The 12,733-nt window shown below is 46.1% G+C and overlaps 1 protein-coding gene across 1 annotated transcript; it reads left to right on the top strand.

Moving 5' to 3' along the window:
• Positions 1–64: 64 nt before the first annotated feature.
• Positions 65–12,601, top strand: FAM161B (FAM161 centrosomal protein B). The gene is made up of 9 exons (XM_019733445.3): positions 65–211; positions 3,035–3,351; positions 4,136–4,686; positions 6,212–6,558; positions 7,027–7,154; positions 8,874–9,038; positions 9,275–9,374; positions 10,783–10,925; positions 11,515–12,601. Exons 1-9 carry the CDS (start codon positions 161–163, stop codon positions 11,651–11,653), a joined length of 1,941 nt encoding a protein of 646 aa, XP_019589004.3. The 5' UTR covers positions 65–160; the 3' UTR covers positions 11,654–12,601.
• Positions 12,602–12,733: the final 132 nt, after the last annotated feature.

The following is a 12,733-nucleotide window of genomic DNA, read 5'->3' as shown; positions in this document are numbered from 1 at the left end:
TAGGCGGGATGGACTGCGGGCTCAGTGGAAAGGGGACAGGATCATGCATCCGCCTGGGAGCCAATCAGAGCCCAAAGCTAGAAAGGGGCGGAACCTGATCCGCGTCGATAGCGCGGTTACTGCAGCAGTCACAGCAGCTTCTGTCTTCCCAGCTGAGAAGATGACTGTGGGGAGGCCTGCGGGAGCCTCTGGCGACGCTCGGAACCTGCAGGTGAGGAGGAAAAAAGAAGGGGAGGAAACAAGTCTGAGCCCCGGAAAGGAATCCCTAAGAGAGGAAACTGTTTGACGTTGCCTCGGAGACTGATGGTAGGGGCGTGCCCCGGAGGGGCGTGGGATTAAAATTGGTAGCGTTAGAGACTCGAGTCTGAACCACTTGAGCCTTGTATTATCTTCATAGACATAGCAGTGACCCTCAGTTTTCGCTTATCCTCTCAACTACCATAGTACATTGTCGTCTCCGTTTTGTAGAAGAGAAAACTGTGGCACAGAGAGATTAAAAAATTGGCCCCAAATCCATAGACAAGCAGATTGTGGTTGTTTTGGGCTGGGGGTGGGGAGGGGGATGAGTGTGGGGGGTGAGGAGGCAAGTGAGGTGGGGAAGGGTTGGGAGCGTTAGGGGAAAATTGGGAATGACTGCTAAATGGTATGGAGTTTCTTTTGGGGGTGATTAAAATGTTCGAAAATTGATTGTGGTGATGGTTGTACAACTCTGAGTATACTAAAACCCGTGGTACACTTTAAATAAGTGAATTATATGAACTCTATGGTATGCGAATTATATCTCAAGGCATTTAAAAAAGGAAGTTTTCCTAAGATTACACGCTCTTTAGTAGCAGTCAGGGCTGGAGCACTTACATACCTTTGACTCAGAATCCAGTGTTCTTTTCCGTATTAGAGCCGGACCTTAAGGACCCAGGAAAACCATCACCAAGTGTCACCTGGAGGCCTGCAGTGGCCTGCCCCCATCTGGTTTCCAGCTGCAGTAATTCATCCTCTGGAGTCCCATCCTGGCACCATGCCTGCAGGCCTTTCTAAGGACACCTCATGCCACTGTCCTCCAGCCACACTGGCCCTGTACCTCTCCAAGAGTCAAGTTTGTACCTACTTCAGGTCCTTGCCTCAGAGCCTTTGCTATTCCTTGAACCCAGAACCCGCTTACCCTAGGTCTTAGCAAGGCTGGCTCCTTCTCATTAGTCAGGTGTCAATCCAAAACTCCTCCACAGTGAGAAAGTGAAAATCAGCCAGGACTGAGAAAGTACGATTCAGACTGTAATAGACACAGATATGACCAGCAGCAAGATTAGCAGAAAACGTGTCCCTCACAGGGCCACGCCATACCTTGAAAATGACTCACACCCCCTTCTTCTAAATCATTATGCTTCCTTATCAAATATTTACCCAGAACCAATTGTTCTTGTCACCTTTTGAATAAAAATGGCTCAATCACCCACTTACTAAACTGTACCCTTCATGGCAGCATCCATCCAGAGTTGATCCCTGCTTCCCCTATTTCTCATCAGAATTATTCAGGACAAGCTAACCCTAGAAAAAGCCCCTTCCCTACCTTCTTACTGAAAGGTACCCACCTCCCAAGTTCCCTATGGTTTTCCATGGTTTACTGCAGCAAATATACCTAACTCTGATTATAGTACATGTATACACATGTACCATAATATATCTCTACGTAGCTCTACAGTCTTTATCTGATGGGCTTTTATAGCCCATCTTGTAAGAAAAGCTTCCCATAGCCACTTTATCACTCTATAATCTGTTTTATGGCTTTCACTGAATTTATTTTCATCTTGTACCATCTGTCCCCTCTCACTAGAATGTAATTTTCATGAGAGTAGGGGCCTTGTTTGTCTTGTTCTCAGCCCAGTGCCTATGCATATTAGCCACCCAATATAATGTCTTCTAATAAATGAAGTATTTAAACCCAACTGAGTTTCCCACACTTTAGGACGCTGCTAGTTCAGCTAGGTCACATTGCCTCCCCTGTTAATTATCCATTCCTAGTGACAGAGTAGAAATAAGCTAGAATATGAGGAAAGCAGAGATATAGACAGGGGAAGCAGGAAAAGGAAGATTGGCAACAAGTAGGTAAAACCCAAGTAGGGCAGGGCCCAGAGTGTGGCCAAGGTCCAGGGAAGGATTCCTGGAGTGCAGGAGGTAGATGTATGATGTACAGTAGATGGTCTGTAAATACTCACTGCACTGCATGAAGTAGGACCCAACTTTAGCTCTTTGCTTTTCTCTCCTGTCTTTTGTCAACCAAAGGTCACTGCCGCCAATTCAATGCCAACAGGGGTCCCAAATTTAGGGTGCAGTACAGACTTTATTTAGTAAAACAGTTCAGTTGTAAAACAGCTCATGTTGTAGCTTAGGTGTTGCAGATCAGTTTGTAAACCTGGGAAACACAGCCAACGCGCTCAGCTAGTTAAGGCAGAGACAAGACTGGCTTATATAGAGAAGAACACTCGCCCACAGTTCCTGATTGATTCATTGCCATGCAAATAAAGAATCCAAATTCAGTCTGATTGGTCCATAGGCTCTATGTGTTCTGATTGGTCAAATATGCAAATGAGGATATATTTGCACAGCTCCAATTGGACGGGGTAGGTCTTCAGTCCATTGGCTGAATTACAGTCCTAGGAACCCTATTATAAGGGTCAACTGGGATGGCAGGAACACAGTGCAAGAAGCTGGCAGGTCAGTTTGCAGATTTTCCCTGATATGCAGTGTGCATGAGGGACCTGTGTAAACAGTGGCTGCTACACTTTGGTTGTGAATTTGAGCCCAATTAACCACAAGGAGTCTTTCTTGGCAGGTATATTCTTTCTTGGGGTTGACACCTTTAACCAAGCACACCCCATATATCCATTTGTGAAATTTCTTTAGAGCAGGGAAAACATCTTAATTCTTTGTTATACTCAGGCCCTAATATACAGAGGGCTATTCAGAGTGAAATTAGCAGTTATGTTTTGAATAAATCTGAAATTATAGTTTGACCCCAGTCTATTTGATTTCATTTTAGGTATTTTCCCCCAAATCCTCCTCAGACACAGAGGCAGAAGAGGAGCTGTCTGGGGATGGGCTGGTTTTTCCCAGGGCTGGCAAACTTGATGATTTCCTCAGCCCAGAGGAGACAGATTCTACTTCTGCCTCAACTGGGAGCTTTTATGAGACCCTGCAAGTACTAAAGCTGAAAGGCAGGGGGTGCCTGTTGGAATCCTGTTATCAGCCTGACTCAGACAGTGATGAGAACCTCTGTGAAGATGAGGAGGACCTGAAGAATTTCTTCCAAGACAAAGGCAGGGGGAAGCCGCAGGCCCAGGACCGCCTGTCTCCGAGGTAAGGCCCTGCAGTTCAACAGCTGCCTCGCTGCACAACTCTGACTAAGTCGTGTTGTTCTTCCCCAGGACAGCAAAGACCACTTCTGCAGTCATCACTTACCCAGGCTCCAGCTCAGATCTACTTTCAAATCCAAACGTTGGTTCTGATTCCTACCCAGAAGTCCTAAATCACTTTCGGTAACCCTTAGTCACCAGAAGTATTGGTATCGAGTAAACAGATGCCTTTCCCAAACACACTGCCGCCCTGAGAATGGCAACAACGTCACTTACCTTGGCCAATCCCTGTTATTTATGTGTACTTGATCTCATTTAACATTTGTTTTCTCCTAATAACTCTGTAAGTAGGTACTTTTTTCTTTTTCTCTATTTTTTTTTTTTTTTTTTTTTCCATCCTACAGATGAGGAAATTGAGGTTCCAATAGAACCTTGCTCAAGGTCACAGAGCTGGTAATTGAAGCAAGATTTGAACCTGGCTCTGACCTAAAAGCCCTGCCCTGCACCACTACGCTGTTCTCTCCCCAACATGAAAATCAGAGTGCAAAGTGGCAATTCTTGGATCAATTTTGAGAAGAGACTTCTTACTAAGGCTGCTAGATAGCCTATGGGAATGAGTGAGAGAGAGGCAAAGGCTTAGAGGCCAGGCCTGTGGAGCTGTGGTGTTAGGCTGAGAAGCTAGATGCAGCCTGCTGGAAGGGAGGACTGGAGAGCGTGGGGCGGAGCCGAGAGGAGCCAGGCCTCCTGGCTGCCCTGTCCTCTATGACAGAGCTGCTTTCTCCCCCCAGGTGTGGCTCCATAAGACGCTGCAGCTCCCTAAGCAACCTAGCCTCCGACATGGCCCAGGTTCCGTCCCAGCCACCCTCAGGCTCCAGGCCTCCTTCCCAGCACAGAAGCCTCAGCTCCTGGGCATCATCCATCACCGTCCCTCAACCATTCCGTATGACGCTGCGTGAGGCCCGGAAAAAAGCCCAGTGGCTGGCTTCACCTGCCTCCTTTGAGCATGAGAGGCAGCGGGCCCAGAGGCAGGGCCAGGAGGAGGCAGAGTGCCACCGGCAGTTCCGGGCACAGCCTGTGCCCGCGCATGTCTACCTGCCCCTTTACCAGGAGATCATGGAGCGCAACGAAGCCCGAAGGCGGGTGGGGATCCAGAAAAGGAAGGAAGTGCTCCTCTCTTCCTTGAAGCCCTTCAGCTTCCTGGAGAAGGAGGAGCAACGAAAGGAAGCTGCTCAACAGAGGGAATTGGCTGCCACCTCTAAGGCCAAGGTCTCCAAACAGAAAACCACCAGAAGGATCCCCAAGTCCATTCTGGAGCCAGCCCTCGGGGACAAACTCCAGGGTAAAGACAACCTTGCAACCTTACTGCCTCCTCCTGCCTGGGGGTACCAAGAGGTGCCGTGGGGATTTAGTCAGGCTCGGGGGTCAGCCTGGCTTGGAGATGAGCTGTTCAGGTGGACCTACTAGAGGCCACACTCAGTGCAGGCCCTGGGGTAGGGCTGGATCTAATGGGGGAGCCCTGTACTGAGGAGAGGTCCTACGGCAGCCCTCGGCTTTGTCCTGTTGACCTCTCTCCGTGAGTGGATGCAAAGGCCTCTGTGGCAGCACAGATGTGAGAGCAGAGAACCAGTGAGACATCCAAGGGCCAGCTTGGGCCAGTGCCACCAGTAGCCAGCTGCCCCTGAGAAAAACCCACACCCCTCCCTCATCCTAGTGAGATACTCATGTCTAGAAGTGTATATGCTCAATAATGGGACTCAGGCTTTATTTGCTTATTCAGTTAACATGTGCCAGGCCTCAGGTACTGTTCTAGGGTGAATAAACAGACATGGCGTTTGTGGACACGGAGGCAAACAGAAAATACACAAATAATTACAAATGGGTTGAATCATTTGCAAGGATTAAAGGGGAAAGCCTGGGGATTCCTGTGGAGCATATAACAGAGGGACTTAGCTGAGGGTGTGATCGGGTGGGGACAGTTAGGGAAGGTCCCCATAAAAGTGAGCACTGAGACTGACCCTGTAGTTTATTTGATGAAGGAGGAAGAGTTTACCAGGCAGAGATACAGCACGGGGGTAAGAAAAGCTGAGTACATTCAAAGGATGAAAAGGTAAAGGGTAGAGAGAAGAGGGAGAATGGGAGGGAGAGGCAGGCCCAGGCCAGACCTGGGGCCTTGGAGGCCAGGGGAGGCAGCCACGGAAGGGTTTTAAAGTTGGTGGCTCATGATCGGATACACAATTTAGAAAGATCACTCCAATTGCTGTGGAGATACTTAAAGGGGGAGGGATGTTGATCTAACAGGAGGCTATTTCAACAATTTAGTTGAGAAATTTTGAAATTTGTAGTAGGGACAAGGAAGAGGCTGGACTGGAGAGGAGGTAAAGACGAGACTGTGAACATGTGACCGATGAGAGAAGAGAGGGAGGAGTCAAGAATGATCTGGGCAGTGGGCTTGGGCAGTGGGCTGGGTGGTGGGGCCTCTGAGAGGAGCAGGTGACTGGCGCATGCCTCTGGCTTTGGCTCAGAAGGGACCACAGAAAATGCTCAGTAAATGTAAATTAGCTGCTGCTGCAGCCTGACTGGTACATGCCAGAGGTGTCCTGGTCAATGTTTGCTAACAAGCTCTCCAGAAAAAAAAAAGGGCAAGTGATTTGCAATATTTGCCATTTTCTGTGGTATAAATACACCTATGCTGACCAATTTCAGGCTTCCCACATGTTGTCAACTGGCTCACAAACTTCCTGAGAAGTTACCAGTTGGCTCCGGCACACTACTGCTAGTGTTTAAGAGGGAAAGTACTTCAAACTTTTTGGTACGAATCTTGTTTAGTCGCTTCTCACCCATCGCCACCCTGATTTTCTCCCCAGAAGCTGAACTCTTCAGGAAAATCCGCATCCAGATGAGAGCCTTGGACACGCTCCAGATGGCCTCCTGCCCCATCACCTCCTCCAGTCACAGGGCCGACCCACAGCTTCGCACAGCCACCCGAACCCAGGAGGAAAAGCTTTGGTTTCTGCAGACTGACTTTGGGTTCCAGCCTCGGGTGAATCCCGCCGTCCCTGACTATGAAGGCCTCTACAAGGCCTTCCAGAGAAGAGCTGCCAAGAGAAGGGACACCCGAGAGGTGACTCGCAACAAGCCCTTCCTGCTGAGAACGGCCAGCCTGCACCACACTCAGCGGCCCTGTGATGCTGCCACCACCGGAGGGACGAGGGTGAGAGCCCAGGCGGTTGCAGGAGGGTCAGGGCCTGAGGCCTAAAATCAAAGGAGAGGCCAGGTCTTAATGGAAGGCACTTCTCATGACATTTCTATCGTCATTTTTTAAAAATAAGCAGATCTGCAGAATCACAATACCTATAAACTTAAGACCACACGAATACTTCTTTTCCTTCTCTCTAGAGATTGCAGAAATAAGTTCAAGTAGGTCTGGAAGGCAGGGAGTTGGGATCAATTGTTGTGTCCCCACACCAGTTCCAAAGAACTCTTCTCAGTTCATTAACATCTTGAGGATTGATATCCAAGTCTGTCCCAGTTACTAAACTTGAGCTCTCATTACCCTTTGCGTTAATCCCAGGAAAAAAGATTCTCAGTCTGACTAATCCTTCACTGAAATTGATTCCTAGTTAAGATAGAAACTAGTCACCCATGCTGTCCCACCAATACCAGCCTTCGTTTCCTCTAGGACTCTCCACAGCCACCGGCCACACCCTGGCGAAGGAGTCATTCTCTGAGTGGCCTTGCTTCCCTCTCTGCCAACACCCTCCCTGTGCGTATCACAGATGCCACCAGGAAGAGGGAATCTGCGGTCAGGTGAGTTGTCAGCCTGCAGGAGACTCCTAAAGCTCAGCTCTTGTCCCAAATGAGGGAACCACCCTGCTGCTGGGCCTCCTCTCCCGTTATCAGAGACCTGAAGGGGTGGAAGGGAATTCTCTGATCAGGACAGGAGTACACGTGGCCCTCTACACTAGTGCTGCAGAACACCTAGCCATCGTCAGCAAATACTCATGGGCGGCTTCCTCCCCCACGTGCAGGCATAATGTAAGGCTGGAGGTACCTTGTGGGACCTATAGTGTAATACCTAGTCTGAAACAGAGAAAAGCAAAGAAGCAACTACCGTATTTTGTGAGTGGTGAGTGCAATGATGGGGGCACTGGGTAGCCTGGGGCAGGGGTCTCTTGTAATAGATGTCTAACATGAAACCTGAAGAAAAGAGGACTGAGCCAAAGCCTGGAAACAAGGTTCCATGCAGAACAACATGGGTGAAGACTCAGATGCAAAGGAAAGGAAGCCATTAGGAGCAGGAATTCAGAGAAGCATGACAGGTGTCTTGATCCTGCCACAGAGATAAAGCGCCCATTGCATGTATTTGATCCTCTGAGATTCACCTTGGGGAACTACCGCAAATCAGCTGGGAATCCGGAGCCTCCTTATTTTTAATTCTTTAACTGACCTGTCATGGTATTGTTCTCACGGACCCGACAGGAGTTCCTCCACTAGGCCCCTGAGCTGAAGTGAGCGGAGGACTAGCTTCTTAGTGCCTTTCTGTGGGGCTCACAGAGGACTAAGTACACAGAAATGTATTTAGAATCTGAGGGATATTAAATTTCCTCAAATTTCATAGAGCTATTAAAGCTAAATGCCTCTATCTCCTGAGGTCCCAGTAAGAGGTCTCATGAAACAGAGGCTGGCCACCCTCTAGAGGACGTCTACACCTGCTTCCGAGCAACAGGGAGTCTGACGTATTAGCAGATTAAACACTCATGCTCTCCTTCCTAATCTGTCCATTTGAATGTAAACATCCAAATGTAAGCGTCTTGACTTTTTTCTGTTGGTAGAACTCTCCATAGTACCTGGTAGAATATTTACACAAACTGCTAAAAGTTGACTACAAATTGTGCATTGAAGAAGGTCCATTTCTAGTTCTCTGGAAATGAAGATCTGTATTCCCAAAGGACTATGAACCCAGGCACCCTCCAGGCCACTATTTATAGCACAGTTTATACACTAAGGACAGAGGCTTGGGAGTCAGATACCCTGGTTCTAATCTTGGCTTTTCCACTGGCACACTGGGTAGCTTTGAGCAACTAGGTTACCCTCTCTGAGGCTCTAGCTCCTTGACTATAGAAACGAGGCTTATGGTTCTTAGTTCACAAGACACAAAGTTTATACAAATGGATATAAAGCACTTGTGAGCTGTCTGCACTTGGTTCAGGGTAGGTAGCTCAGCAAATGGTAGTTATTAGTATTTTGTTTCCAGAGAGGTAAGAAGCCTGAATGTTTGGCTATTTAAGTAAGGATATTTTAACTCACGTTTTCCAGTTCAATTAATGAATATCCACTGTATCCAGAGTGCTGGGAAGGTGTCATGTGCCTATGCATTTAATGTCAGAATCTTAATCTTTCTGAAATGCCAGGAGGTAAATTACTCACTCCATTCATAGAAACCAACTTTCCAGAGAGATTACTAACATTGCTTTTAAATGTACCCAAGTTGGTCATCTATATTCCTTTTCTGCCTCCTCCCTTTAGAAGTTCACTTGAAAAAAAAGACAAAGCAGATGAGAGTACTCAGTGGTTGGAGATGCACAAAAAGAAGTGTCAAGCAATGTCTAAATCCGTGACCTTGCGTGCAAAAGCGATGGATCCCCATAAGAGCCTGGAGGAGGTGTTCAAAGCAAAGCTAAAAGAAAACCGGTCAGTGTCCTCCATGTGTCAGAAGGGTGACTGTCTTGGGACCCAACATATCACTGGCCTTGAAAACAGCAAAATGGAGTAATTAGGGTCAGTTCCCATAATTGCACAGTCACGGGTTTTGCCAGGCCCAGTTAGGAATTTATAGTGTCCATGGGAGTTACTCTGCTTACCTGGAATTAAAGGTATTCTGGATTGGAAAAAGACAGAATTCATTTTAAACATCTTGTTAATTCCAGGAATAATGACCGTAAAAGAGCCAAAGAGTATAAGAAAGAATTGGAGGAAATGAAGAAGAGAATACAAATGAGGCCCTATCTCTTCGAACAAGTTACCAAGGTAAATCTAAACCATCATTCATTTTCTGTTTTGGATGAAAAGGCCCTTAGTAATTATGAAACAGTTTAATATCTGAATTAAACATTTCCTTGAGGCTCAGAAAGATTCTAAATTGAGCCCATTTTATTAGTACCATGTTTCCCCCCAAATAAGCCTAAGACTGGACTCCAAAGGCATCTGTAAAGGGATAGTCACTTCCTAGAATCTTCACTATAGTCTAGCTTTCAGTTTGAGTCCCAGCGGGGCTCAGATCCCAGGCGCTTAGTGACAGTGTGGCTGTGTTAGTAAGAACACCTTGAACTTACTCATGTGACGGGAAATCCAGTCTCTTCTGCTGTCCGGAGCCACTGTTCCTAGTGCTGGGTGGACCTCTCTCCCGCTGCAGTGCTGGTACCTCTAGAGCCGCGGCACATTTATAGGTCTCCACAGGGTGGAGGTCCCCACATTTATAGGTCTCCACAAAGCCCTTTCCAGACAAAGTGCCTTTCAGGCTGGAAGAATCACTTTAAGATGTTCTCTAGACCTTCAGGGAAGTCGGACTCCCTATGGAAGCTTTGGAGCTACTTGAACCACCTTAGAACGGCCACCATTCCAGGCAGCTTTGGGCTGCATCAGATTCTGTGGCTGCCTCTCCTCTCCAGAGCTCCCAAATGCTGGGGGTCCCTAGTGACCTAGTTCCGATTGCTAGGCATTATCTCCACTTTATAGCTAGTGCATTATCTAGGCATTTCCTGGGTCCACTCCTTCCCACCCACATACCTATCACACACTGGACTGTCGGATTTACTCAGCAACTTGCATTGTTCAGAATCTCTCATGCTGGTCTTTCCTCTTCTTTTTTTCAAGCAAGCTCAGGCTCAGATCTTTTACCTCTAGGAAAAATGCAAAGTACTGTATATGATATTGCTTCAAACACTTAAACAAATGAAAAATAACGGTTTTGCAGTCCACATGTACACCATCTATCCTGTTAAAGAGTGTTAATAGTGCAGCTTATTTTGTTATATTTTAGTGTTCCTGATGATGGTTTGGTTGCTTTGAAATTTTCAGTTTTTAGTCCATCATTTTCATCGGGGTCTCCCCTGGACTTCCAAAAATCTAAGTCCTTGCTTCTAAAAGGTGTGGCTCCCTAATCAACAGTTAGCATCTCCTGGGACTGTTAGAAATACAAAATTGCAGGCCCCATCTGAGACTGACCAAATAAGAATCTGCATTTTAACAAAATCTTCAGGTAGTTCCAAAGCACTTTAAGGCTTGAAAACAAAGCTCTAGTAATTTTCATGCAAATCTGTGTCCACTAACTGGGGGTGGGTGTGTGTGGTGGGCAGTACTGTAAGGATACAGGTTCAGCAAGTAATTATCAAGTAAGTCACAAGACAGCTACAGCTTATTCATCTCCATTCCGCAGGACCTCGCCAGGAAAGCAGCAGAACAACGCTATCAGGACGCCCTCAGGCAGGCCGGGCTGGATGAAGACTTTGTGAGGAGCGAGGGTCAGGGCACCCAGGCTCTGCAATGCCAGGAACGCGCAGGAGTCCATGATTATCCCAGGTCATCCAAGCCGCTGCGGTCCCGCAGCTCTCTAGTAATGCCACTGGGAGGAAACTGTGTAACAACCACTCATATTTTGAGGTCACAATCCTGTACTTACAGAACATGAATCCAGAGATCTCCAAGTAACACATTTGAATTTGGAGAGAAGTACAGTGGTGAATAAAATATAACCATAGTATATTAGGTTTAGATTCCCAAAATTTGAAAACAGATTATTTTTCCATTCCAGTTCCAATGCCATCAGTCAAAAGTATTTCCACTCCACTTTTGAAGAAAAATCATGTATATTTTCACTTCCTATAAAACGATAAAACTATTTTTCAAGCACTCTTAAGTACCTCGTTAGCACCACCTCCTCCATTAAGATCATATAAGTCAAAGGGAAAAAAAGTATAGTATCTTCATTATTCTCAGTTTTGTTTTGCTTAAATTCTTAATGGTCCCTTCCCCTAATTCCTATCCCCATTTTCCACCTAGAAATTTCCTTTTACACCACATATACAATAATGAAAATGTTGACACCATCCTTAAGCTTTACATAATGCTTAAAAATTTTTATTTCATAATGCTTTAATTTATTCTGCAGCACCCATGAAACCACAAGACTTGGCATCAGAAATCCACAGCAGGATTTAGAAGAATCTCTACAACAGCCTACAAGCCCCAGGAAAGAACTGGAGAAGCTGTCTGATGAATTGCTAGATAATCTCAAATCACTTGCTTAATCAGTACTCTTAAAAGTACTGCTTTTCAATACTAAGCAGCTAATTTGGGATTGAATCAAGACAGACAAAACTACGATTTTGAGTCATGGCTACTCTTGGAGAATGGGGAAAAGAAAAGTAGCAGATAACAGGGAATGGTTCAAGTAAATCAAAGTGGAGAAGCTCAGGGTGGGGGGCTCAGAGCCGAGTTAAGGGTTCTTACTTTGTGCCTCGTACTTAAACTATAGGTACTTTAAAAAAAAGGGTACAAGCCCACATGGTCCACAGGGGCTAGTCAGGAAACCAATGGGTCCGACGGGCTGGGTGTAAGATACGCTGGCAGAAACTGGAGTCTCTGCTGGAATACAGGCCCAGAATTATCAGATCAACTGCGTTTTCAACAGAAGCCAGAAATATGCATGTTGGCAACTAATGAAAAATCACTTGAAAATATTATCTGGGCAAAACAAAACATCTTGGGGATGACAACTTCTCCTACAGGGTTTCTCAACCTCAGTACTACTGACATTTTGGACCAGATAAGTCTTTGTTGGGTGTAGGGAGAGGGAACTGTCCTGTACACTGTAGGTTGTTGAGCAGCATTCCCTGGACTTGACTCACTAGATGCCTGTTAACACCCCTCTTCCCAGTTGTGACAACCAAAAATATCTCTAGGTATTGCCAATGTCCCTGGCATGGGTTGGGGGTGGGGGTAAAACGTCTCCAGTTGAGAACCACTGCTCTAGTATAAAAGAAAGGCTACAGAAAGTAAGAACTGGCATTTTAAGAATACATGTAATTGACATGAACTCAATCTACATAGCACAGGATGATTATATGTGTCATTAACAAATTAAGAACTATTAATTTATTTAAAAAGCAGTTTTTTCCTGTTATCTGTTTAGAATGTGCCACTGTGACTGTGTGTCAGCATGAGGTTCATTTTAAATAAATTTGAAATTTCTCTGACATCCATGATTTTCTACTAGTACATGATCTTTGGAATACTTTGCTTCTCACCAATTATAGATATTCTCTCCCAGTAGCTGTAGACAGGATGATAGCAAGAGTGCCTACTCTAACAGAAGCATCTTTCTCTTT

This window comes from Rhinolophus sinicus, chromosome 3, assembly GCF_057876585.1.
Source record: "Rhinolophus sinicus isolate RSI-liver-muscle chromosome 3, RSI-T2T, whole genome shotgun sequence".
Taxonomy (NCBI): Eukaryota; Metazoa; Chordata; class Mammalia; order Chiroptera; family Rhinolophidae; genus Rhinolophus; species Rhinolophus sinicus.
Note: the sequence above shows the minus strand (reverse complement) of the source record. Positions and strands in the feature narration are given on the sequence as shown.

Coding starts and splice junctions, on each gene's coding strand:
- FAM161B (XM_019733445.3), top strand. CDS start 161: ATGACTGTGGGGAGGCCTGCGGGAGCCTCTGGCGACGCTCGGAACCTG. Junction 3,352..4,135: donor CAGGACCGCCTGTCTCCGAG/GTAAGGCCCTGC, acceptor TTCTCCCCCCAG/GTGTGGCTCCATAAGACGCT. Junction 6,559..7,026: donor CCACCACCGGAGGGACGAGG/GTGAGAGCCCAG, acceptor CGTTTCCTCTAG/GACTCTCCACAGCCACCGGC.